General features: G+C 36.8%; 1 protein-coding gene across 1 annotated transcript in view; it reads left to right on the top strand.

Annotated features, from left to right (window-relative positions):
• The window catches only part of LOC112047187 (adipokinetic hormone/corazonin-related peptide receptor variant I), a 77,319-nt gene that overhangs the window by 43,451 nt on the left and 7,540 nt on the right, over positions 1 to 26,328 (top strand). Inside the window, exons 2-3 of the mRNA XM_024084204.2 lie at positions 24,320 to 24,721; positions 26,140 to 26,288. Coding sequence (XP_023939972.2) covers positions 24,458 to 24,721; positions 26,140 to 26,288 — 413 coding nt within the window. The 5' untranslated portion in view covers positions 24,320 to 24,457. The remainder of the gene's footprint in view (positions 1 to 24,319; positions 24,722 to 26,139; positions 26,289 to 26,328) is intronic.

Raw genomic sequence — 26,328 nt, forward strand, 5'->3', positions numbered from 1 at the left:
GAAATGAAATCGCACCCAAATGCAGAAACAAAATTGCCTGTCGTTTTTTGAAGGGGACGAGGTAAACTCACTCATCGAAAATATTTAACAAGAATAATATAATCTGTACACAGAACGTTAAATTAATGGATCGATGTTTTGCTGTTCGTTCGTTCGTTAGAAGAATAGAATCGATTTTACTTTTAGATATTGTTTTTATTACAAATTTATTATAAATTATAATTATGTTTTTGACGACACTCCGTGGCGCACTGGTACGCGCGGTGGATTTACAAGACGGAGGTCCTAGGTTCGATCCCCGGCCGATTGAGGATTTCTTAATTGGGCCAGTTCTGGTTGGTTACCACCCTACCTACAAAACGTACCGCTAAGCGATTTAGCGTTCCGGTATGATGTCGTGTAGAAATCAAACCGTCCATCTTAGATTGCTGATTGCTTCATCAGGTGAGACTGAAATCAAGGGCTAACATGTTAAGAATAACAAAAATAAAATAGAAATATTTTCAAATTGAACGTCACGTCATCTTTTACTGAATTAGAAGTCGTTGGCCGTTTTTCATGCCATTGAACTACTTACTACACAAACCAGAATATTTAGGGAGTTTTTTAGACGACGAAAACGATTACAACAATGAAACATCGATACAACCGAACAATCTAACGCGTTTGTTAGTTTTTATACACGCGTAAACATTTTCAATTTTACAAACACTTCTAAATGCCCCGCTCTATATAGGTAAATAGATCGTTGATTCTTTGACAGAGAGGTAACGTCTTGCGAGGCAGGTCTTTCTATTATTGGTCCGAGATAATTAATTTATTGTTTGTGAATCCGGGCTCAAAAGGGCCAGAACCCAGAGCCGTAAAACTTATTATTAAAAATATAATGTATGTGAATCGAAACGAAAAGTGTCGCCCTAAAAGAACATTTTTGAGAAGTGATATTGTTGTGTAAAAAGCCTTAAGTTGTGTACTATATAAAGAGGTAAAGTTTGTGGTATTGTAAGTGTAATCTCTGGATGCACTGAACCGATTTTGAAAATTCTTTTACAACAAAACCGTCACGTAATTTGTGAGTGGCATCGGTTATATTTTATCCACGTATTTTCACGGAAACGGAAACTAGCGCGTGTCAGCTCCGACGCACGCATTTGCACGCTGTTGGCGGCAGCGCACGGTGAAAGGTGCGCAGAATAGGTTGCGCACAAAAACGTAACGCTGTCATTCGTTCATCGAATTTACTGGCCATATTTTTTCATACCGAGGGCTATTTATGAAAAATCGATTTTTAAGGAGTAAACCAAAAAGCGGGAGCGGAGAGGATTGAGATCTTAATTTTAAAACTTCGTCTATCTGATTCTTAGCTCATTTCCTACTTGATAAACTTGTTGATAAACTTTCTTAATTAAATGTTTTGAGTGCCAATGAGTTCGAAGTTTAAATTGAACGAATGATTTTCCAGAATTAGGTATACGAGCGCCTTGATTGACGTTTCCTTTGGCCATTGGCACAAGGCACCATCACTAAAAGGTATGCTACTACAATAGGTAGTAGCGTAACCTTTTATTAGGTTCATATTTATACGCATACAGTTAAACGCATACCTACCTACTTAGTACTAGTACCTATAGAGCTCACAGTGCCGTAGAAGACAAAAATCCCAAAAGGCCACACAATAAGAGTGAATAAATATTTAAACCTCACAAATGAAATAACTGAAAATGTTATTCGGTTTTTCGGTTACATTTACAATGGGAACGACAGGAATTCTAGTAAAAGCTTTCTAATAAACTACTTATAAACCTTGGCATGGAGGAAATTCGTCTGGTGGGTGGCTTCGGCCGCGGCTAGCTACCACCCTACCAAAACGTAATGCCAAGCGTTTAGCGTTAGCGTTAGCGTTTAGCGATGTCGTGTAGAAACCTAAAGGGGTGTGGATTTTTATCATCCTCCACACAAGTTAGCCCAAATCCATCTTAGATTTCATCTTCATTTACCATCAGGTGAGATAGTCAACGGCGAACTTTTAAAGAATAAAAACATAACATACATATAGGAAAAAACACTCATCTATACCGCTCTACTAAAAATTGTACGAAATTCTTATAATCTTCGCAACATACTCGTAAAATTACACCTACCTACGCTATGCGCTCAGAATGTTTTATTAAATAAATAACTCGTTGTTTTCGTTATGAGTTAAAAATTCACGAACACGTATGAAAATATTTTGGCAAATATGAACCTTAATCGTTACTAATTTTCTGTTTCTTTAAATATTTAAATGAAGTCGAAATTAACATCGATGCTGCCCCTAATTTCTACTCGTAATTATTTCTCTTTTCACAGTTGAAATTAATTAACATTGACTATCTTGACCTCTCGCGAATAGAATGTGGTCGAGATAATTAATTTCCGACTTTATTTGAGCGCCAGCAATGTAAATAAGTAATAGTTTAATTCATCGAAGCTCTCGGTAAATGAGCGTTTGTATCGTGAAATATTTATCGAAAACCTTGATCATTGATAAATTAAATCTGAACATTTTTCGGTATCGGATCTTCTTAATGTAAAAGTCGTGTTTGGGTAATGCGTACTGAATAGGCGGTAGCTATGTTTCTGTAAAATTTTGGAAATTGATGAAATTTTACTTTCAGCTTAGGTACTTTACAAATGTGCTAAACTTTTATACTTGAAATAAAACATTAGTAGGTATCTATTAGCTATCAAATTGCATTTTTACCGGTTGACATTATCGATGTGCATTACATGTTTATGTATACCTACTTCTCATCAAAAAAATCGAAACAGTCCGCCTGAACAGTATTTGCGCACTGTTTCGATTTTTGTGGTAATATTACGTGTCTCAAACGGTGAAGAAAAAACATCGGTAGGAATGCCAGAGATTTTTTTTATTCTCTATAAAAGTATGTGTGGCCAGCGTTGTGGGCTAAGCCATCTCATTCCGAGAGCAGACTCGTGATCAGCAGTAGCCGAATATGAGTAGTTAATGACCATGATGATGATCATCATCGATGGTTTTGTCTTACCCTTCACACAACCTATGGTTGCCGATGAAATGACAGATACTATTATATCTTGAATGAAAAACAATGTCTATCAATCTTTCAAGTGTATTTTAATATCTACAATAATACATAATATATAAAAAGTAAATATTTCATTGTTTGTTTATTAAACTCGGACAGTAGTTTCTGAACCTCTGTAAATAAAAACACAACAAAAATGTAGAAACTCGCAATCATCGATTCCCGCCCTGCCAAGTAGTCCATGGTACACATTCTGCAACGTAATAAATAAAAAAAACCTATAATTAAAAAAAAACCCACGTTTTATCCGATTCGCTTTGACGGGGCTTAAGTAGCAGTATCAATATCCAATTAAGGAGCCAGTGGTCAGTGTCCCAATTAACAAGTATATTTATCAAAGCAATAAACTGACTGAAAAACAAGTAGGTAGGTGGGGTAAACAAATATTATCTCGTATTCGGAAGGTCGGAGTTTGCCCCCAGATAGCTCGTCTCTGCTGCAACGTAGTGTTCGACGCTTTGTTTTTAATCTATACTAATACTATAAAGCTGAAGAGTTTGTTTGTTTGATTGAACGCGCTAATTTCAGGAACTAAAGTAAGAGGTGGTATTGAAGGGGGTAAATTTCAAAATAAAATTAATTAATTATATGCAATTTTAAAAGGGCACATTATGTCTGAAAATATAAAATGTCCAGGAATTAAAAAAAGTGTGTGTGTGCTCCGACGCACGAATGGAGTTTACTCTTTCAGATCGACTCTCTAAATAGGTGTATGTTGCCCCGCAGCATACACTATGAACGTCTCAATATTCTCGACTCAAAAGTGAAAGGTGCGCAACCGAGGAGCAGCAGACCGCGGCGTGCGCGCCTGCCAACAGCGTGCACATGCGTGTGGCTGTTGGCGGCAGCGCAAGGTGAAAGGTGCGCAGAATAGGTTGCGCACAAAAACGTAACGCTGTCATTCGTTCATCGAATTTTACTGTCCATATATTTTTCATACCGGGGGCTATCAATGAAAAATCTATTTTTAAGGAGTAAACTCCAAAAAAATCTTTTTACTGCAGATGCTGTGATGTATGTTACGCTTTCGCTGCATCCGTATTTCTACATATATCGTGACACACGGTCGTGAACCAGTCAAATACAGTACCGCGGGTAAGCGACAAGTAGTCTTTACACGAACCATTTGATGCCACTTTGGTCTATTTAAAATTATTATTGTTATCGCCGCGTTGCAACGACTTGCGGTATGAACGGCTTCAGTGTGCTCGTGGCGTTCGAGCCGTGCACATCTCTTGTTGTGTAATTCTTTATGGGTTACTTGGGATAGGTGGGGAGAATGACTTGAGTGGAAAAGGGGAGTGTTTGTTAACAGTCAACGGATCCTTTAACCCCACACACAACGTTTACAAGTGCGTGACTTCAATCAAGGTCATTCTCTGCCATTCTAGGGTCTTATTTTGGTTACAGTTTGATTTGTTAATTAACTATTAAGTTGTTCTGTTGTGAATCATAATTGTTCGACATTAGCTTTCTTATTTTTGTAATCACTTCTGAGTCTGCTAAAATTATCCAAACCGAAATCGGAATCGGAGGTATACACATGAAATTCATCGGAAATTCTGACGTTTCAGAATCAGAATCCGTAACATCCACAGCTGAAACTAGGACCGTAACCGTACATGATTAACTGAAACAACAAGGCAGTAACCGCAATCGCATGTTACTTGTAGAATATTAATCTGCTTTAGTGCTGGTGAATTAAAATGATATTCCGTGCGTATCCAAAGCTAATACATACGGAATACATCCGGGTTGGCTCATAAATAATGCCATTTACGTTGCGATATCGTGAACTCTGAAATGAACCCACACTGATAACTTATGTAGGTACCTCAAATATGTTAGACGGACTGAAATGTTAGAAATTGGTATCATCAAAATACTAAACTATGTATGAAAATCCTCCGAGCATGCGTATAATCTATGTTTACCATCTATACTTGGTCTATTTGTCTATTGACACTGTTCTTCCTTCAATGTGTGTAATAAAGATCCACTAATTAATTCAATAAAGCCATTTCATTTTATTAAATAGGTTTAACATGTCTGCTAGAAAAGAAAATATAGTGGGTTATTTAAAACTAACACTACGGAATTTAGCATACAACAACGCAATAGGCTAATTGACACTTTTTTTTAAATGGTCTTAAATTGTTCATTATTGTTCTACTAGATGGAAAAAAAATATGATATATTTTTTTTTGCCGTGATAGCCCAGTGGATATGACCTCTGCCTCCGATTCCGCAGGGCGTAGGTTCGAATCCGGTCTGGAGCATGCACCTCCAACTTTTGTGTGCATTTTAAGAAATTAAATATCTACATCCACATCTTCACCGAGTAACATATTTTATCGCCGCCTTCTTTCGGGAATACGGGTGAAATCGCGGCGCGTCTGCTAGTATTAATATAATTTATGTACGTTAATTGTAATACATAGTACACGCCCAAATATCTAAACAGCCCAGGGCTGTGTATACTCGTATAATTATAAAGCTCCTAAAGAAACAAAAGCGAAATACTTTCTTAGTTTTCTTGCGAAAATAATTATTGTAAGAAGAGATTTTCTTTTGCATTTTTCTGAAAATAATGTAGCTGGAATATTAATTTAACTATAAAATATTTTAACTCAAAAGCTTTATTTTAATATTCTACGAATTCTCGCTTACAAATATTTTTCTCTTTGATAAGTATAAATAAAAATTAACCATTAGCAATGTTTCTTTTGGATAACTAATTTTCCTCTTTCATCCACCTAATCGGAAATCTTGTACAATAATATAAAACTAAGTATATAACTGCCTAACCCCTTTCATTATGAGAGGAGACTCGTGCACAACAGTGAGCCGAATATGGGTTGTTAATGAAATGGGTACCTAACTATCTATAAACTTAGTTCTATAGTATTGTTCATATTATCGTCATAAGTTACGAGTATAGTCAAGTCGTTCCGAGACTAAAAGTCTTTGACGTATGCTAGTTGACATATACGAAATTGAAAATCTATGTAAAAATGTCATCCGGTGCTTACTGGTGGGGAAGTGACATTTTGTCAGTTGATTTGATGTTTATTTTAATAGCTTGATAATAAAGACCAAAATAGTGAATAGGCCAGCTGGTCTGTTTGTTTATCGGTCGCAATGGTTAAATTTTTTTATTTTAATCTTTTCTTCCTACAAATTCTATAAGCTTCGCAGAAGGTTTTTTTAGATAAGTGCGCAGAATTTTTTGAAAATTTCATAAAATTTTCGTTTTGGACACTGAGGAATTTTAAAAAATACAAATGTACCTAACAGGGTAGTAGAGTCATAAAAGTCAAAAAGTCAAAAGTCAAGGATTTCTTACAAAACTTATTTTAAAAATAATCATGTATTTTTTCTTGTTTCCAAACGCCAAATGTCAAAAACGCTGTCGTCCATTTTGTGACGTCACAATGTTACTTTGTACTAAACATCTAACTAATTGTATATAGAGAAAATCTTCGACTGACCCCTTGCGAAGCTTTCGTTTGGCTGTTGGATCAAGAGTCAGATAAAAAAGGCGGTGTCAAAACCTTGAAACGGTGCGTATTGCACTTCACTATATAATTTCACAGGTTTTCTAGAGTGAGTGAGTGACGGATTAAGTACTCTAGAACCCCACAAGAGGAGGAGCGTAATGTAATTAAACAATTAATATTAAGCCTGTTAATTTCACACTGGTATGTAGGCACCAAAGATTACAGTGTATTATTGGTAGGCACCTTTATAATAACTAGTCCGCCATATTGAATTCCGAATGACGTCACTTAGCTAGCAATGCAGTGGGTGACGCAGCGGGCGGTACCGAATGGCAGAAAATATAATGATCTGTGGGCGGTACCAAGAAATGTATTAATTAGTAAGCCACAGATTCAATTCAGTAGACGCAACGAATAGATAAGAAACCAATACCTCGCTTTCAGTCTAGACTAGTCCTTAGAGGTTAGTTACTTGCTCGGGGAATAAGACTAAAAATAATAAGACTTAAAATCTATTAATCTATTCATGGATTTTTACCACTCACCACAATATTTATTAGTAGTGAGAGTTTTTTTCTAGGAAATCAGTAAAAAAACTCAGCCTTAACTTCTCAAGTACAAACTGAGAAGTGTGTGTTAGAAAGAAAGAAAAGAAAAATGCGTGTATTTCGAAATCATGCCACACATCACAATATCTCCAGTAGGTACACCGTCATCCAGGACAATACCCTGCGATGTGTGGCATAGCCCAGAAAATGGCCCCAGCTCTGTATATTGCTACGTGACTAAGTTTCGTCATGGTAATTAAGTAAGTAAGGACAATATATAGCGCTGATTTTCAGCTGAAACCACAGATCGGGTTATAATCTATTGTAATACCTGTACTACTGGTTCGATTTGAAAAATTCTTTCAGAGTTAGATAGCCCATTTATCGAGGAAGGCTATTGGCTATATTTTATCCCAGTATTCCTACGGGAACGGGAAAATACCTATACATTTAAACTAAAAAATAATTAATTAATAAATAACCAAAAGGAACTAATAAGTTGAAGTAATGAAAAATATTGTATTGTTGAAATAATAATGAAAAGTGTTGTTACACATCCGTGCCTCGGAGAGCACATAAGCCGTCGGTTCCGATCATTATTATTTAGTTATGCTACAAAATAAGAAAATGTAATTTTTGATCCATTGATTGACCAGAGTAGTTGGTTGATGAAACTTCAATAAAAAAAATACATAATTATATTATACATTTTCAGGTTCTTTTGATTAATAAATATAAGAAGGCACCTGTTTATTATTCCGAGAGCACTCCTCTCAAAGCCAAATCTTGAGACTCCCAACGGGGCTTAAAAACATTAAAAAAATTAGAATATCCACAATATTGATCACGTCTCAAATCACTCAAAATATTAAGCAAGTTCCTTAATTGAAGAGGGTTTATGCCCGGAGCTATGGACGAAATTAATCTCAGAAAATATTTAAGTAGGTACTAATTTATACTGGTCGTACGCCTGCTTTTTGCCTAATAAAATCAAATTGTTCAGTAGAATCAATCAAATCATCAATGGCATAAGGATGGATTTTGGTAGAGCGAGGTAGAGCTCCGAGAATATAGTTATTTCAGAAACTGTCATTCTCAAATCACTCCTTGAAGGCGAGACCTATAAGTACCTTGGAATGACAGAAGCACTTGGTATTGAGGCAGGGAATATGAAACAGGTAGTGAAGGCACGCTTCTTTGCCCGCCTGAAAAAGGTCCTAAAAAGTCTTTGACGGCCTCCGTGGCGCAGTGGTATGCGCGGTGGATTTACAAGACGGAGGTCCTGGGTTCGATCCCCGGCTGGGCAGATTGAGATTTTCTTAATTTGTCCAGGTCTGGCTGGTGGGAGGCTTCGGCCGTGGCCAGTTACCACCCTACCGGCAAAGACGTACCGCCAAGCGATTTAGCGTTCCGGTACGATGCCGTGTAGAAACCAAAAGGGGGTGTGGATTTTCATCCTCCTCCTAACAAGTTAGCCCGCTTCCATCTTAGACTGCATCATCACTTACCATCAGGTGAGATTGTAGTCAAGGACTAACTTGTAAAGAATAAAAAAAAAAAAAATCGGTAACAAGGTGCGTGAATTCATTAACTAGGCCCTTACTTTGCGTGGAGCAAACAACGTTGCGGCGCCGCATCGCAAAAATTTCACTGTATCAGCGGGCACACGAGCGGTGCGGCGCCGCAACGTTGTTATGTCGCAGTCTGTAAATCCTTGTGAAATTGTGACGCATAAACAGCTGAGCGGTACCGCTCCGACGTCGCAACGCATTCACCCCTCCCCGCATCATCTCGGTGGTTGCAAGTCCGGTGCGGCACCGGAGCGCACAAGTATTTATATGTATTTTTTTTTTCGTGTTGAGTAACTGCCGATGGCTCCATCTGGGACCACTACGGCGTAGTTGGTTAGGATGGCAGCTCTATCGAAATAGTTTCGAGAGAGCTGTTTCATGTAACTAGCTATTGAAAGTAAGTCTCTATGGAGGTCGTTATTGCATACAAACCACGGTGCGCCCGTGATTTGTCGCAGAAACCGGTTTTGCAATGTTTGGAGCGGCTTAAGGGTCGTTATGTAACGGTGGGCAAACACTACACTATAGTATGCGCATTATCATCTGAGTCGTCCGGTCATAAAAGTCAAAAAAGATAGGAATGTGCAGCGCGCCTACCTGCGCACCCTAATTATCGATAAACGGCTACCTGCGCACGTGCTAATGATGAGTCAATAATGATTTGGACGATTCTGATTGGTCGGTTTCTAATGTAATTGCATTGCGTATTTTTTTTGCTATAAATGTGTTTACTGCAATTAAATAAATACATTCATGTGTTACTCGTTGCGCACTATGGATACTAATATATAATAAATTTGGCAGAAGACGAAGATTCTGATGATGAAGACTCAGATGAAGATTAATTTTATTTAGTTAATAATTATATAATATGAAATATGTATTATATTAAATCAAATATTGTTAATTTTTTTAATTTTGTGAACAAGATACGATAATAAACTTTACTTATCGATAATATGTCTTTCATTGTTACACCCTTCACTAGACGGCTCCATAAGACCCATAAGTGCAAGCGAGATAGATATAGAGAAATGATTTATGGCCCTAAGACTCAGTTGTTAATGCTATTAGTATAGCGTAGGGTAAGATCGGAGGGATATTTCTATGTAAGACGACGCAGCGACACCACTCCGGCGCCGCACCGCCGCCGCAACGCATCGTGTGTATCCGCTCTTAGATTAACTAATTAACTATTAGCAGTCTATTTTAAATGGCCTTCGCAAGAAAGGTACGGGGCTCTTCTTTCCTACGGCAGATCTGAACCTCCTATCCGATCCTTAATGAATCAAGGGAGATGAGATACTCTCACATCATAAATTAAACAGTCACATTTTTGACTGACTGACTTCAAAAAAAGGAGGAGGCCATCGGGTCACGCGCAGTATAATATATTACAAACGGATCCCTAAATTGAAATTGCTAAAATACCCTTCATATCTTCAAAGAAGTATCCAATGATACCACACACTATGAAATCAACGAGTAAAAAAAATTATCCCCACTTTATATGTAGGGGAGATACCCCAAAAAAAATTCAAGATTTTATTTTACAACTTTACTAATTTACAGCTTTCTAGTAGTAATAGTCTCTGCACTAAGCCGCGGACGGACGGACGGACAGACAGACTAAAATAGTGAAACTATAAGGGTTCCTTGTTGACTACGGTACCCTAAAAATGCCTGTATTTCAGTTAGTTTTTAATTACTAACTTTGTAGAGGTGAGCACGCTGCAAGCAATGAAAATGGTTCTGTTTATTAACTTACCGCTTACTTTGTTGTTTTGCTATCATCGACTAGGATTACCGAAATGTTAACTAACTTATAATTTTGACCAATATTGGTGTTGAGTTAAACTTGTTTACAAACAAAACAACAACATGATTGATCGGTGTTTGTAGTTTATTGTTTCTAAGATGTTGTAATGACGAAGTTTCACGCAGATTCTTCTCTTAACGTAATATTTTTTTGTTATAATTTCTAACTCCTATTACTCCAAATCGGCGGTATAGAACCATCACCCACCATGCTGATTTCATGCGTGTTATAGGGTGCTAATGTTGTCTATATCATACTAATATTATAAACGCAAAAGTTTGTATGTTTGGATGTTTGTTACTCTTTAACGTACTGAACCGATTTGACTGAAATTTGGAACGGAAATCGATTTTACACTGGATTAACACATAGGCTCACTCTGTCCCGAAAAAATCCATGCTTTCTCGAAATTTGCAAAAAAACTGATGAATGTTTGTTACTCTTTCACGCTGCGACTACAGAACTGAATTAACTCAAATTTGAAATAAATATTGATGATTAATGATTATAGCCTGCATTAACACATAGACTACTTTTTATCCCAAAAAAAATCATAGATCCCGCGGAGTTTGTGACTGAATTCCACGCGAACGAAGTTGCGGGCGTCCGCTAGTAATGTAATATATAGATGTACAGCTCGCTGCAGCTTTACGCTTAGTGGGAAACCTTTATTTGGTCAGTGCGTTTTGTAGCTTATGTTAGTTTAAGTATTTTCTGACCAAATGGTTTTTTTTTTCTTTCTTATGTGTTGGGAGTTAAAAATGCGTTGTACGGCAAGTCAAGACTTCACATCGTTAGGGTTAACTGTTATCTACTCGTAGAATCAGCACTGTCAAAACACCTGTCCCCGGCAATGACATTGCGTGCTCAACGTATTGTTGTTTTTCATTGTCTACAAGTAATGAGCATCGTTTGTGTTGTTTTCCAATGATAACGGGGTTCACGACTTGTGTATGCAGTAATTGGTGGCGGGGGTGAGAGGTTTGGAATGTAAACAATGTGCATAACAAACATGAATCCTATAAATGAAAACATGAATAGCCGAACACTCATCATCATCATCATTATTATCAACCCATATTCGGCTCACAAAGATCGAGTCTCCTCTCAGAATGAGAGGGGTTAGGCCAATTGTCCACCACGCCGGCCCAATGCGAAATGAATTAAGAAAATCTCTGATATGCAGGTTTCCTCACGATGTTTTTCCTTCACCATTTAAAACACGTGATAATCCCAACTAACTCACTGACTGACTGATTTGTCATAGCAACGAAATTTAGAAAACTGAAATTTGAACCATTGGCATATGGGATATGTTTATGTTCTGATTGAATATAGAATGATTCACAATATGGATTTATATTTCAACCATGCCACAGAATACTTATGTACAAGTAACCTTCAAAAAATAACATGGGTCAGCCTATGACTTGTCAATAAATGTTCTTACAATGTTCTTACGAGCTTACGATTTCGGAAAACAAAACTGGGAAAATCTTGGTAAACTCATGACTGACAAGGGATAATAATCGTGCGAGCGAATATTTTTCCGTTTCCATTAACTTTATCTTCTCAGTTATCTCCTACGGCTTTCAAGAGCTAAGTGTTTTCCACGAAATAAGTATTTTCTTATAACTTGTAACTTTTCACATTATATTTTCTTATAAGTAATTGTTAACTACGCAATATTTATACATATAAAACAAAGTTTTCCGCTTTGACTGTCTGTGTAGGTATACTATTTGCGATGTCTCAAAGATTACTGAACGGATTTTCATGCAGTTTTGACCAACAGACGGAGTGATTTATGAGAAAGATTTCTTTATATAATTTGTCAATGTTTTATGTACATTTATTGAAATATATGATAATTAAATTGTAACAATTGTTCTAACTGTAGAAAAAGGAAATAAGTAAGTCACCTGAAAGCTTTTATCGAAAACGTTGGCTAATTATAACAAAAAACATGCATTATTATTCAATAAATTTACAAAAAAGTTCGCGATGTGCAGTATTTATTTTAAGGATAACTTACTATACCCATTTGAATCTTTACGGAATCTTTCATTCTTCAAAGAATAGTCACGAACCTATATACAATGAAAGTGGACATAGATTTTCTCGCGGAGAAAGTCACGGGCGTTCTCTATTAAAATTATGTGTTAAATAGGTATTTCTCTATAGTTATTTAATTACTAGCAAGCAAACAATTGTAATATTTAACCAAAATAAATGATTGTTCTAAATTATTATTACTACTTAGTTCCCTGAGCAGCAAAAACGACTTCATCTTGCTGATTTCGCTCAGCGACAGATAGTTTTCGAAACAAATTGGCTGATAAGAATATTTACTTGATAAAAAGACATGACTAATAAATATAAATAAAAGAAAATCTACTTATTACTCCGTAAAGAACCAGTAAGGTGTGATAAGAGTCCCCTTTTTCAGAAACGTAAAAGGTTTCGATGTTTTTTGATGCGTACCAATGGGGAGAGTATTTGCAATTCTATAGCAAATTCTACCTACACGCGATCTCCGCTTTGAAGGATAGAAAAGATTATTATATTTATGAGTTTTCATTACATTTCAGTAAATATTTATTAAAAATATATTTAGTTATAAATTGTTTTTAAAGTTTCAACTGACGTTAAGCTTGACGATGCATACCTATCTATGGACACTTGTAATAAAACTGAAACTGAATAAATTCAAATGAAACTTGGCATGATTTGAGACCATAATACGAAGGATACGCTACCTCTTCCAAGTAATCCCGCTTACATCTTCGACTGCATCATCACTTAACATCAGGTGCGATAGCAGTCAAGCGCTAACTTATCAAAGAAAAAAAATATAAAGTCACCACACTCCAAACTCCATAATTAGCTACCGTAGTTACCTACCTCAGTCAGTCTGTCAGTGACGTGCATTTCATAGATGCTAAATTGCACTTACCCTTACGACTCAGTACGAAGTTCGTACTGCGAACATATATTGGAAAAGAAATTTTGTTTTGTACAATTTACATAGTGCCTACACTACTTAAAAACCTTGTTCACGTCACTTCCTATGGCATGAGCATACATTGCATGAGCTTGAGTTGACGTTCTTTCAGCCGTCTTGTTGCAATTTATTTGTGTAGATATAAGCATGAACATTCTTTTGGCGTTTTGTGTGTTTTGATTTCTTATGAACGTATTTTAGTTTCTTCTTTTGAAAAGATTTCTTCTGATTTAATGTCCATTTACCTGGCTTTGGACTTAAACCGAATACCTAATAGATATACAGGGTGTCCCGTAAATATTACGACATACTCTGCAGGGTGATAGCTGACGCAAAGGCCTACTAAAATAACGCAATATATGTTAGCCGAAATTTTACGGTTTTTAAGTTTTATTGAATTTTCTACAAAAATCACTACCTTCAGTGCAATTTAGTCATAATATGTGCTGAAAAATTATTAATCGTTGATTTTATACTTGGTTATTATTTTTGAATAGTTGGTTCAAGTAATAAACGCTAAAAATTTTCTACTGCAAAGTTTTTGAACTAAAATAACAATTGTGGCGAAGTTTTGGAAATATTAATAAATCTTTATTTATTAAATTATATTTTTATTGTACTTTACAGGTTAGTTCTTGACTACAATCTTACCTGATGGTAAGTGATAATGCAGTCTAAGATGGAAGCGGGCTAACTTGTTAGGAGGAGGATGAAAATCCACACTCCTTTCGGTTTCTACACGACATTGTACCGGAACGCTAAATCGCTTGGCATTACGTCTTTGTCGGTAGGGTGGTAACTAGCCACGGCCGAAACCTCCCACCAGCCAGACCTGGACCAATTAAAAAAACCTCAATCGGCCCAGCCGGGGATCGAACCCAGGACCTCCGTTTTGTAAATCCACCGCGCATACCACTGCGCCACGGAGGAAGTCGAAATCAACGCCGTCGTATACAATATTTGGTCAATTTATGTTATGAATGTGACGAATATTGTAAGCATTAATGTAAGGGATACCCTTAACTCGATATCGAGCCGTGGAAACACCAATGCATACTTTTCCCAACATTCCGAATATTCCGAAACTCAACGGGTTTTCAGATCAAAGTGATTTGAAACCTTTTGCGAATATCTCCGGGGAGCCTTCCGTTATTTATGGTTTATTGGGGAATGATGTTATGGGAATAAGTTATTATAATTTGTTGAAGGTGATTAGAATTTCGTATTTTAGGTATCATCGTTATCAACCCATATTCGGCTCACTGCTGAGTACGAGTCTCCGCTCAGAATGAGAGGGGTCAAGCATTGGCCTAGAGCTAGACTGCGAATTGGTAGACTTCACACACGCAGAGAATTAAGAAAATTCTCTGGTATGCAGGTTTCCTCACGATGTTTGAGACACGTGATAATTAATTTCTCAAAATGCATACAACTGGAAAGTTGGTGGTGCATGAACCGGACCGGATTCGAACCCACGCCTTCTGGAATCGGAGGCAGAGGTCATATCCTAGCTATCACGGCTCTAGGTAATTTGATGCCCTAAGCAAATTTCCCGCCCCCTATATTTAAGTGAACTACAGATAATAATTAATTTAAAAAAAAATGATAATAGGTACCGTAAGTATAATATGAATCTAAATCAATTTAAAACGCGCAAATTTTTTTTCTCAGTCGTGTATTGATGCTGTGATCGAGGCTGACAAACTAAGGAGTATTTATTTAACTCTAGCGAACGCCCGCAAATCCTAATCCGTCCCCTTAACCCAGATGAACCTACCGACCCATACATGGGTTCGTCAAAATAAAAAAATCTACCGTCATTATTTGATTTATTTAAACCAAGTTACACATTTTTTTAGAAGCTTTAGTTGATAACTGTTATTTGTAGTGACAAGTAACGCGGTGAATTTATTATTTTCTTGGTGTTTCACGTGATTGAATATATTTTTATTGGAAATTGTAAAACATGGCCTCAAAAAGGTAAGTTTATAAAATACTATTGTTTTAATTTTAAAAGTATAGAAGTAAAAATAGAAACCAAGTAACATTTTAGTATTTATGTTAAAAATTAAATAATAAAAACCTTACTTTTTGACACTTTTATATGGCCGCAAATTCTATGAACCCATGTATGGGTCTGTCGGCACAACCATTATGCATTGAAAGTTTTGACTAAAAATTTTGTTTTTTCCGTCTTAGATCAAATCCTTTATCGGTACACGAAATTTTGAAAGGGTTAAAGAATAATGATAACCCGGTCTCTAAATGCATAAAATTTGAACCACCAGATAACGATAATACTGCTCGATACTGCGGATACTGATGAAGATTCAGGAGAAGAGGATAAAATTGTTATACATAACTTGCCTGGTTTAGTTTTACGTGCACCTGCTAAAGCTAATTATGGCATCAGACTGATTCTGAATCGGAGACTGAAGATGAGATTTCTTTCGCTAGTGTACTAAAAAGATCTCGCATTGAACAGCCGCTTCAACAGCTAAGGTCATTTACATCTGCCGAACTAGAAGATCGTCCTCCACCAAACAAAACGTACGAATGGAGGAATCGACACCGACCAAATGATTTTCCTAGTTTCCAGCACTTAGACCGCCCCAAAAATATGTTACGTTCTCTGATAAACTATTTTGGCCAATTATTCAATGAATATTCCTTTATAGTGGATATGTATGCTTGACAAGATGTCGTATGTATTGGAAAAACACGTCCGATTGTGAATTTTCTCTCGTGAATCAATCTCTATCTTGTGACAGATTTACATACATCATATACCATTTGCACTGTTGTGACAACTCATTGATTCAAACCGAAAGTGATAAACATGCTAAAATGTGGCCTTTGTTTAGCTTGCTGAACAATGTTTTTCAAGAAAACGCATACGTTGAAGAGATGCATAGTATTGACGAGGTTATGATTCCTTACTACGGCGGTCACAGTTGTAAACAGTTCATCAGTGGTAAGCGAATTAGATGATGATACAAATATTGGATTGAGGCTGCTCATCTAGGGTAGGTAGGTGATTTGGTTCGATCCTTACCAAGGACAGTCCGGACAATTACCAGCTATTTACAAGAAATTTGGACTTGGTGGTAGCAGTGGGTATTGAAAACAAACAGAAGGTGTGAAAAACGTGAACCTTGTCCTGCACCTAAAAGTCACCTTGTAAATATACGACATGATAACATCAGTCACCTAATAAGCTATGATATGCAAAGCATGTAAAAGAAACTGCAATTATATTTGCGTGAAGTGTACATCATAAAGAGTGTTTTCTTTTTTACCATTCAGTATAAAATGTTCGCAAAAACTTTAATGTTACTAAAACAATAATAAATAATACTTTTATTCAACAAAGTCTTTTATTTTTAACCGACTTCAAAAAGGAGGAGGTTCTCAATTCGGTCGGTATTTTTTTTTTTTTTTTTTTTTTTTTTTTTTTTTTATGTATGTACACCGATTACTCAAAGATGCCTGGACCGATTTTAAAAATTCTTTTTTTGTTTGAAATGGTATAGTCCCCATTTGGTCCCATTGCCATCATGACAAGATCTGATGATGGAATCCTGGAGAAATTGAGAGGAACTTTCGAAAATTATATGGGTGCCTAGTGTGTTCGTATACTTTTTCATTTAGTACCTTTAAGAAATACAAAATTATGAAGGTTTAAAAACGATTTGATGATGGAGTCATAAAACAGACGAGGGAACTCCTTGGCGATTTACAGCAATTACCTTGTGTTTGGGCTTGATTAATTTGTATTAATGAGAACTTTCCACGTAGATAGGTTGTGACTGTCATTTAGGGGTTTGGTGATGAAGACCAAGGACAATTAAGGGAACTCCTTAACAGTTTACAGTAACTACCTTGTGTTTGGCCTTGATTAATTCGTATTGCTGAGAACTTTCTACCTAGATGAGTTGTGTCTGTTATTAGGGGTCTGATGATGAAGACCAAGGTCAATGAAGGGAACCCCTTGACGGTTTACGGTAGCTACCTTGTGCTTGGGCTTGATTAATTTGTATTGCTGAGAATTTTGTACCAAGATGGGTTGTGACTGTCATTAGGGGTCTGATGTATTCGTTTGAGATGAAATTTTACACTAAAAATTGAAAAATAATAAAAATTTTAATAAAAAAAATACAACCAACTTCAAAACCTAAAAACGTACCCACTAAACTAAAAAGCGAAAAATAACATCATAATATGTTCTACCTGCTGATCAGTATGAAGTCGGTGCTTAGCCGGTGTTGTCTTAATTTATGCCATTTCTGACAGGACCACATGAAACAACACTGTCTGCAAAATCTAAATCTATAAGATATGCTCACATGGCTTGAATTAATACATCACCGGCTTAGCACCGCCTTCATACTGATCAGCAGGTAGAACATATTATGATGTTATTTTTCGCTTTTTAGTTTAGTGGGTACGTTTTTAGGTTTTGAAGTCGGTTGTATTTTTTTTATTAAAATTTTTATTGCCTTAACACATTGTTAATAACTTCTTAGTAAATAGTATATGTAATGCCGACCGACCCATATATGGGATGTCATTTTCCAGCTTTTCCGAGGAACACAGATTTTTTTTATTATTTTTCCTGAAATACTGAGGCAATCATTAAGAATATATAAAAAAATCGCAACTTTCTAAGGCAAAAATAGTTTCAGGCTTATCTGGGTTAAACCTTTCTTAGCATTTACTAACTATATGTAGTTATACTACCTCGCTGCCAAATTTCATCGTTTACGCCAAGCGGTTTTCGATTTTTTGTCATGAGTGACCTTTAAATGTTTAGATTTCTGAATATTAGCAATCATCATTGGCATCCTTTATATAACAGAATATGAAAAAATAAACGAGCTATATTAGGAGTATCTCTGCGTGATCGAATCAGAAATGAGGAGATCCGCAGAAGAATCAAAGTCACTGACATAGCTCAACGAGTTGTGAAGCTGAAGTGACAATGGACGGGGCACATGGTTCGAAGAGCCGATGGACGTTGGGGTCCCAAAGTGCTGGAATGGCGACCCCGCACTAGTAAGCGCAGTGTTGGTCGACCCCCCCACCAGGTGGACTGACGACATCAAGCGAGTCGCAGGGATTCGCTGGATGCAGGTGGCTCAGTATCGTGATGTTTGGAAGTCCCTACAAAAGGCCTATGTCCTGCAGTGGACGTCCATCGGCTGATATGATGATGATGATGAAACGAATAGGTATGTAAGAAGCTTAGTATTGCTGGTTACTAACATGTTGCGAGCAAATTCCGAAGTTACGATGACCCATGTCATTTTGTTCCGCGAGATTGACTCCGATAACTTTTGGTAGATACGTTATCGATAACTAGCGACAGGGAGCGGTAACTTGTACCGATCTGACTGAAGGTTGGACACGAGAAAATATATCTTAAAGTGGGGAAAATATCTAAAATATACTTCTAAACCGACTTCTTAAAGGTGGAGGTTCTCAAGTTGATTGGTATTTTTTTTATGTATTAGATCGTTAATCTATTTTTATTTATTTATTTATGTATACTTTATATAAATAGCCATCCTCATTTGCCACCTTGACGTTTTTGTGAGGACGGCGAGTTCACCATTTGTGTTAAGTTATAATATAAAATAAAATATTCGAGTGGGTCTCAAATGAAAGCACACTGAAAGAGATTTGATGAGTGTAATTAATAATTTCATGACAAAATTTACAATTTTATGTTATTTCAATAACATATTAGGACTCAGGATTCAGGATCTCGTTATCCTCTTAAGTCCTGGAATAAAACACGTAAAAAAGAAAACACGTAAAAAAGCTCGTTTTTAGAAAAATCATTCGCGAGCACACATGTTTGTCACAAATGTACCGTTCACGTGTTTCCATGTGTTTCTACGTCGTGTGATCACACACGTGGACACGTTTACCTTATGGCTTTAGATATCGATATTATCAAACCTTAATTGTTTATGTGTTTTTGTAAACATTATTTCACAAATAAAGCTTTGAGGCCTCAGATCAATTACATTGGTATTGGGTAGTTGTATTGGTGATTGGTCTGGGTTTCAGGCAAAGATTTTGTCGTCGTCATCAACTCATATTCATCTCACTGCTGAGCTCGAGTCTCCTCTCAGAATGAGAGGGGTAAGGCCAATAGTCCACCACGCTGGCCCAATGCGGATTGGCAGGGAATTAAGATAATTCTCTGGTATCCAAGTTTCCTCACGATGTTTTTCCTTCACCGATTGAGACACGTGATATTTAATTTCATAAAAATGCACACAACTGAAAAGTTGGAGGTGCATGCCTCGGACCGGATTCGAACCCACACCCTCCGGAATCGGAGGCAGAGGTCATATCCACTAGGCTATCACGGCTCCTAACTCTATCATTTGTTCATCTGTAACTAACATATTTGAACCCCTAAAAATCGATGATTGGTCATATCACGCGAGATTACAGAGTAAAAAATACAAGCCGCATTTTTCTTCGTACCTATATCAAATATTTAAATTGAATACCCCCTATTGTAATATAATCGGGTCTAATAAGACAGCCTAATTACGCTAGCAACGATTTTTAATTAACTTTATGAACACACGTTCCATAAAGATAATCAAGTCTGCCTGCTCGTAATTTTAATAAAACAACCGCCAATTTTCCAGCATATTTTCCATAAAATTATGGTGTTAATGGAAATTAGAATGCGCTGGACTAATCAAGTCCAAACCGGTCTCCATGGTTCGCTTCACGAATATGCTAGCATAGTTTTAGAGCATCGATTCCCAAAATGGTCCAGGTAGACCCCAGGGGTATAAGGAAGACTAGACGGGGGTCTACGTTGACGTGACATAAAAATGGGGGTTTACGAATCGTAAGTCCACGAAAATGTATCTGGTTTCATACCAGATGGGGAGTTTTCTAAATAATATAAATGTGAATTGATTGCTTCTTTATGTTGTGTCAAAAATTAAAGTTAGCTGAAATACCTTTTTCTCTGGTCAATTTTTTACTTTTTTTTTTATTTTATAAAAGAATATTTGCCATATATTTTATAATATGACCAATATTTCCATTCCCTTCCAACTAGTCGGAAAATACTGTGCTAGGAGTGGGTACGACAATAGACCAACGGGGCGGGGATCGAACCACCATCCCTCGGTGATGAGTCCGACCGCTCTTGCCGTTGAGCTATTGAGGCTTTAAAAAATTTTACTTTTTGTCATATTCTCACAGCACAATCAATTAGATAATTAACTAATTACGTAATCAATCTCGCTTTTTTAAACTGTTATTTCGTGGTGGCTGTTCATACGGCTGTAACAAAAATTTTAACATTAAATATGTAACATTTCAAAGACACAAATATTCACAAAAAGGCCTTCCTAATGTTACCTAAAGGCCGACTCGCTAATGAGACGGGCGAGCAATTTGTGCTCAAAACGCTTTAATCTCTCCACAATCATTTTCTGCGAGAGTTTGGGTAACTGCTCTTTAAATTTACTTCCTCTACAGAAAGGAACTTCAATCAACAATTAGGGATTATATTTGGACGAATGAAATTTTGTCCTCAGTTTAAGTTGTATTCCTGACGACTCAGCTGTTTTTGATTTTATGTCTATTTCTAATACAGCTGGGGCGAAGCTACCACCGTATCAGCCGTATCAATAATACGGGGCCCTCGGACTACAGGGGCCCCTTACGTGTGAAAGCAAAAATTAGTAAAATATCATCCACAATCTGACTTAATCTGGTGCCCATTGAGGTTTTCTTAATTGGTCCAGGTCTGGCTGGTGGGAGGCTTCTGTCGTGGTTAGTTATCACCCTACCGACAAAGACGTACCGAAAAGCGATTTAGCGTTCCGAAAACCAAACCAAAAGGAGTATGGATTTCATCCTAATCTTAACAAGTTAAACCGTTTCCATCTTAGATTGCTTCATCACTTACCATCAGGTGAGATTGTAGTCAAGGGCTAACTTGTAGAGAATAAAAAAATCACAGAATTTTTATTTATATGAATTGCTTAACTATAGGTAATATTAGAAATGGCTTATTACTGTCAACATTGGCATGATTGAAGAAAAATGTTATCCAAAGTACACCGTATTAAAAAAAACCAAGCACGTTTCGAATACATACCCTCTCTAATCTATACTTATAATAAATCTGTAGAGAGGTCAATTCTGTACATGAAATATATTTCCAAAATGACTATCAGGGAGTGATTAGTGATCGATACTGATGCCAAAAATGCAATCAGTAAAATTTTTGTCTGTCTGTCTGTCTGTCTGTATGTTCTTTATAGAAACAAAAACTACTGACGGATTTTAACGAAACTTGGTACAATTATTCTTTATATTCCTGGGCAGGTTAAAATATACTTTTCATCATGCTACCGCCAATAGGAGCAGAGCAGTGATGGGAAATGTTGAGAAAACGGGAGAAGTTACTCCATTTTTTAAGCTTCCGTCGTCGCCGTCGCATGTTCCCTACCATAGGGGTAGTAGGATAGGTGTAGGGTATGGGTAGGTTAGGAGTAAGGTAGGGGTAGGCATAGTAGCAGGGTTTTACGCAGACGAAGTCGCGGGCGTCCGCTAGTATCTAATATCTACGTAAAGTACATACCTAATAGTATAAGTAAAGAAAATGATTAAAGTAAACTTAGTACAATTGAAATTTTGATCTACCTTTTACTGAGATAATGAGGTCCCAAATGAAAACCGTCGAGTTGAATTTACCCCCTTTCATTGTATATTTGTTTTCGATGTAAAGAGTCTCTTATTTGCCCTTTGTATTTGTCTTACCCTTTCAGTTAGTCGCTTCAAGCGATACTAAGACATCTCTTGGAAATTGGAAATACGCGTCTTTATGTTTCTTTTTGTTAATTAAATCAAAAGTATTATATTTGCAAATGCACACGGAATCTAAATCGGGGTAAGAGCCTGGGGCTGCAGTTTAGAGGGAATTTTAGCAGACTCAAAAGTGATTACAAAAATAAGAAAACTAATGTCGAACAAAGCAAAACAAATTCACAACATTTGTCAGGACAACTTTATTAACATATCAAACTGTAACCAAAATAAGACCCTAGAATGGCAGAGAATGACCTTGAGTGGAGTCACGCACTTGTGAACGATGTGTGTAGGGTTAAAGGCGCCTTTGACAGATATCTAACACTCCCCTTTTCCACTCAAGTCACTCTCCCCGCCTATCCCAAGTAACCCATAAAGAATTACACAACAAGAGATGTGGACGGCTCGAACGCCACGAGCACACTGAAACCGTATCGCAAGTCGTTGCAACGCGGCGATAACAGGAACCACAACACATTTATGATGATTGAGATGAGACGGAAACGGTGGTGGAATTTATCTGAATGAGGTCCACTACTATTTCTACGAACAAACTTGATAATTATGCCTACTGTTTTTTATTTTTTTATTTTTTACAAGTTAGCCCTTGACTACAATCTCACCTGATGGTAAGTGATGATGCAATCTAAGATGGAAGCGGGCTAACTTGTTAGGAGTAAGATGAAAATCCACACTTCTTTCTACACGAAAAACGCTAAATCGCTTAGCGATACGTCTTTGTCGGTAAAGACCACCCTTCCTAGTATTCGGCAGTACCAAACCAGCTACTGCCGAAGCCTTCCACCAGCCAGACCTCGACCAATTAAGAAAACCTCAATACGCCCAGCCAGGGATCGAGCCCAGGACCTCCGTCTTGTAAATCCACTCCGCATACCACTGCGCCACGGAGGCCGTCAACCTTACTTCCATCTCATTTCAGCCTTCATAGAGGTGGCATTTTTCGAAGTTAATTTTTAGTTAATATTTTGATAATATTGAAAGTATTACTGTCGATGCGATTGATGTATGGTTCATACACACAATAACATATGTACGAAAGCTTATCACCCCGTTTAATAAAATGTAAAAGTTCCACTCGGCAATATTCATTTAGTACTCCATAACATCAATAACTCAAAGTGATATGCTAAGTGGATACAATTTTACATCGCCTAGTAGTTGTTTTGATAATAAATCACGCTAGCTACTAGCTATGGAACGATAAAAACTGATATAATCATATTAATCATCTTATTTAGATGAACCATAGGTTGAACATAGAGTAAACATCATTATACGTATTTTTGTCTTTCACTTTATATCGATTAAAGGTTGGCTATTTGACCTTAGCTGATATGTTTTGATGAGTTTGAGGTACCGTAAAACTTTGCAATTCAATGTATTCTGAGAATGCTCCAGTTACTCAGATTTTCGATTTTAAACTTATGTTGAGAGTTTATTCATAGGTCTGGGTCTGGCCACAAGAATTTGTTTGTTTTTGGAGAAAATTAATAGTCATGTTTTTCAATGAATTCTGTTAATAATAGGATGATTTCGGAAGTTCATGGCTATGTACAACAGTGTGTTTGTACCTTCAACCTAAAATGTTAAAATTAATTGTAACAAATAACAAGCCAATATACGTGGAAGTATATATAATGTAAACTACTTACCCGTATATAAAAATATTGATCTTGTAACGACATTTTTGTGCTAAAATTACATGCGTATGTATGTTATTTCAACTGTAGATGTTTTTATACCTACCCTATGTGATTTATAACGGAAAATATTTAACTGAGTAACAGTAAAGTTAATTCCTCGTATAAATACCAAGAATAAACCTAAAACACAAAATTTAAAAGCTTATTTCGAAAAGCAATAACATCATTCTTATTTTCATTGCAGATAAATCCTCAAGCACAAGACAATGTTCACAAAAAGCAGATTCTACACATCAGTCTCTATACATAGAGTTCAAAGTTAAAACAAGGACGTTATCTAAATATTATTTACCAAATAAGATAGGATATATAAACTGTAAAAATGGACATTCTGCCAGAGAAACTATCGGGGCCCGGAGGAGCTTCCCAGAAGAACTGGAGCCATTGGAACGCTACAGAGGAAATGCCTTTGGAGATGCAATTCAACCATGGCCACATGGTCTCCATAACAGTTTATAGTGTGTTGATGATGATATCGGCGACGGGGAATTTGACAGTGCTGTCTCAATTGGTAAAGAGGAAGAGAATGGGTCGGGCGAGTCGACTGGACGTGTTACTCATGCATTTGGCAGTGGCTGACCTTATGGTAAGATTTGATAATAATTCTCCATTTTTTTCATTGAGAAAGAATTAGAATTCATTGACAAGAATACAGCATTTCCGTGTTAGACAGCCAAGCTGATCCTTTGCGCGGAAAAAGCTAACCCTTCTGTCACCAATCGAGGCAACTAATCGCGGTGTTATAGTTTATAGATGTCTATTGGCACAGCGATGCCTTGGCCGAAGGGTATCCCATAGAAAAAGGAACAAATATGTTACTCTCAGTCAGAGAGGCATACTTGTGCCACTTACTGGTTTCAGCTTTTCTGCTGAATAATAAGGAGCGTTTTAAGCAATTCGTGGCAGAGCAAATATGACCCTTAAAATCCCCGTATTTCTGAAAGTAATGATCGCAGATACCCTGTTACAACTACAACATTGCTTTTAGCATACTCTTGACTTTTATACAATTAAAAAAAACTGCTATCATCCCTATCTTAAACAGGCTGATAAACTAATTATGAGAATAAATCCTGGCTGATAAATTGTAAGATATATGTTTTTTTATTCAAATAATGGAAAATACGGGTTGTCACGTACAGTACAGATTTATTACGTGAATAATCAGTTTTTAAATTGGGTTTATACTATTATAATGAAACTTGTTATTATTTTATAGTTTTTTTTCCCAAACTTAATATTACAACAAAGAGATTGCTATTTGACCTACGCTACCAATTAACAATTATGTAACTCAAGCAAAAATATTGTTAAAAACTTCCACATAAGGTCGACGATAAGCGTCTGATAACTAATATGATACCTTTATCACCACGTGGATGACGTGTGTACGCTGCCTTAAAGAGATTCCTCGATTGAAGTAAATTTTAGGAATATACATTTAATTTTTTAATTATATTTAACAGTTTTTTGATCATAAACCGAACCTCGGACTCCTGGTTTGGGCTACGGGAATTAATAAAATATTGGACTTTTCTTTATTTCGACAACTTCTCAGTAGTTCAAAGTTCGGAAGTCCATGTTTCCTGGGCTTCTAGCCATGTGGCATGTCGATTCTCTTTCTACAAACGCTAACGCTTCGAATACAAAAACATGTATAAAATGACAGATCCTATCGATAACATCACTTGATAACATCATGATATCTAGTAATCATTACAGATTCAAACATTATCGTCCTAAGCCCGCCAACACGCATCGAAATTACGTGGTGGGGGTATGCTACATATCCTCTTCCTTACAAGGAGTGACTGTGCCTTGCAGTGACCTAAAACATCGATTGACCCAAAGCAAAGCAGTAAACTCTTTAATAGTGCCAAAGTGCTACAGTTTAGCTTATCAGATGCGCTTGCCTTAACGTGTAATTGGTTTTTAGATACCTATTATAAATTTAGAGTTATGATGACATGTTTTTGATTAAACTGCAACAGTGAGCGTGTTCAGGTGACATTCCTGATGATGCCGCTGGAGATAGCGTGGGCAGGCACCGTGCAGTGGCTGGCGGGCGACCTCATGTGCCGCCTGATGATGTTCACGCGCACCTTCGGCCTCTACCTGTCCAGCTTCGTGCTCATCTGCATAGCGATCGACAGGTAAACTGCAACAGTGTGCGTGTTCAGGTGACATTCCTGA

Source organism: Bicyclus anynana, chromosome 20 (genome assembly GCF_947172395.1).
Source record: "Bicyclus anynana chromosome 20, ilBicAnyn1.1, whole genome shotgun sequence".
NCBI classification, from domain to species: Eukaryota; Metazoa; Arthropoda; class Insecta; order Lepidoptera; family Nymphalidae; genus Bicyclus; species Bicyclus anynana.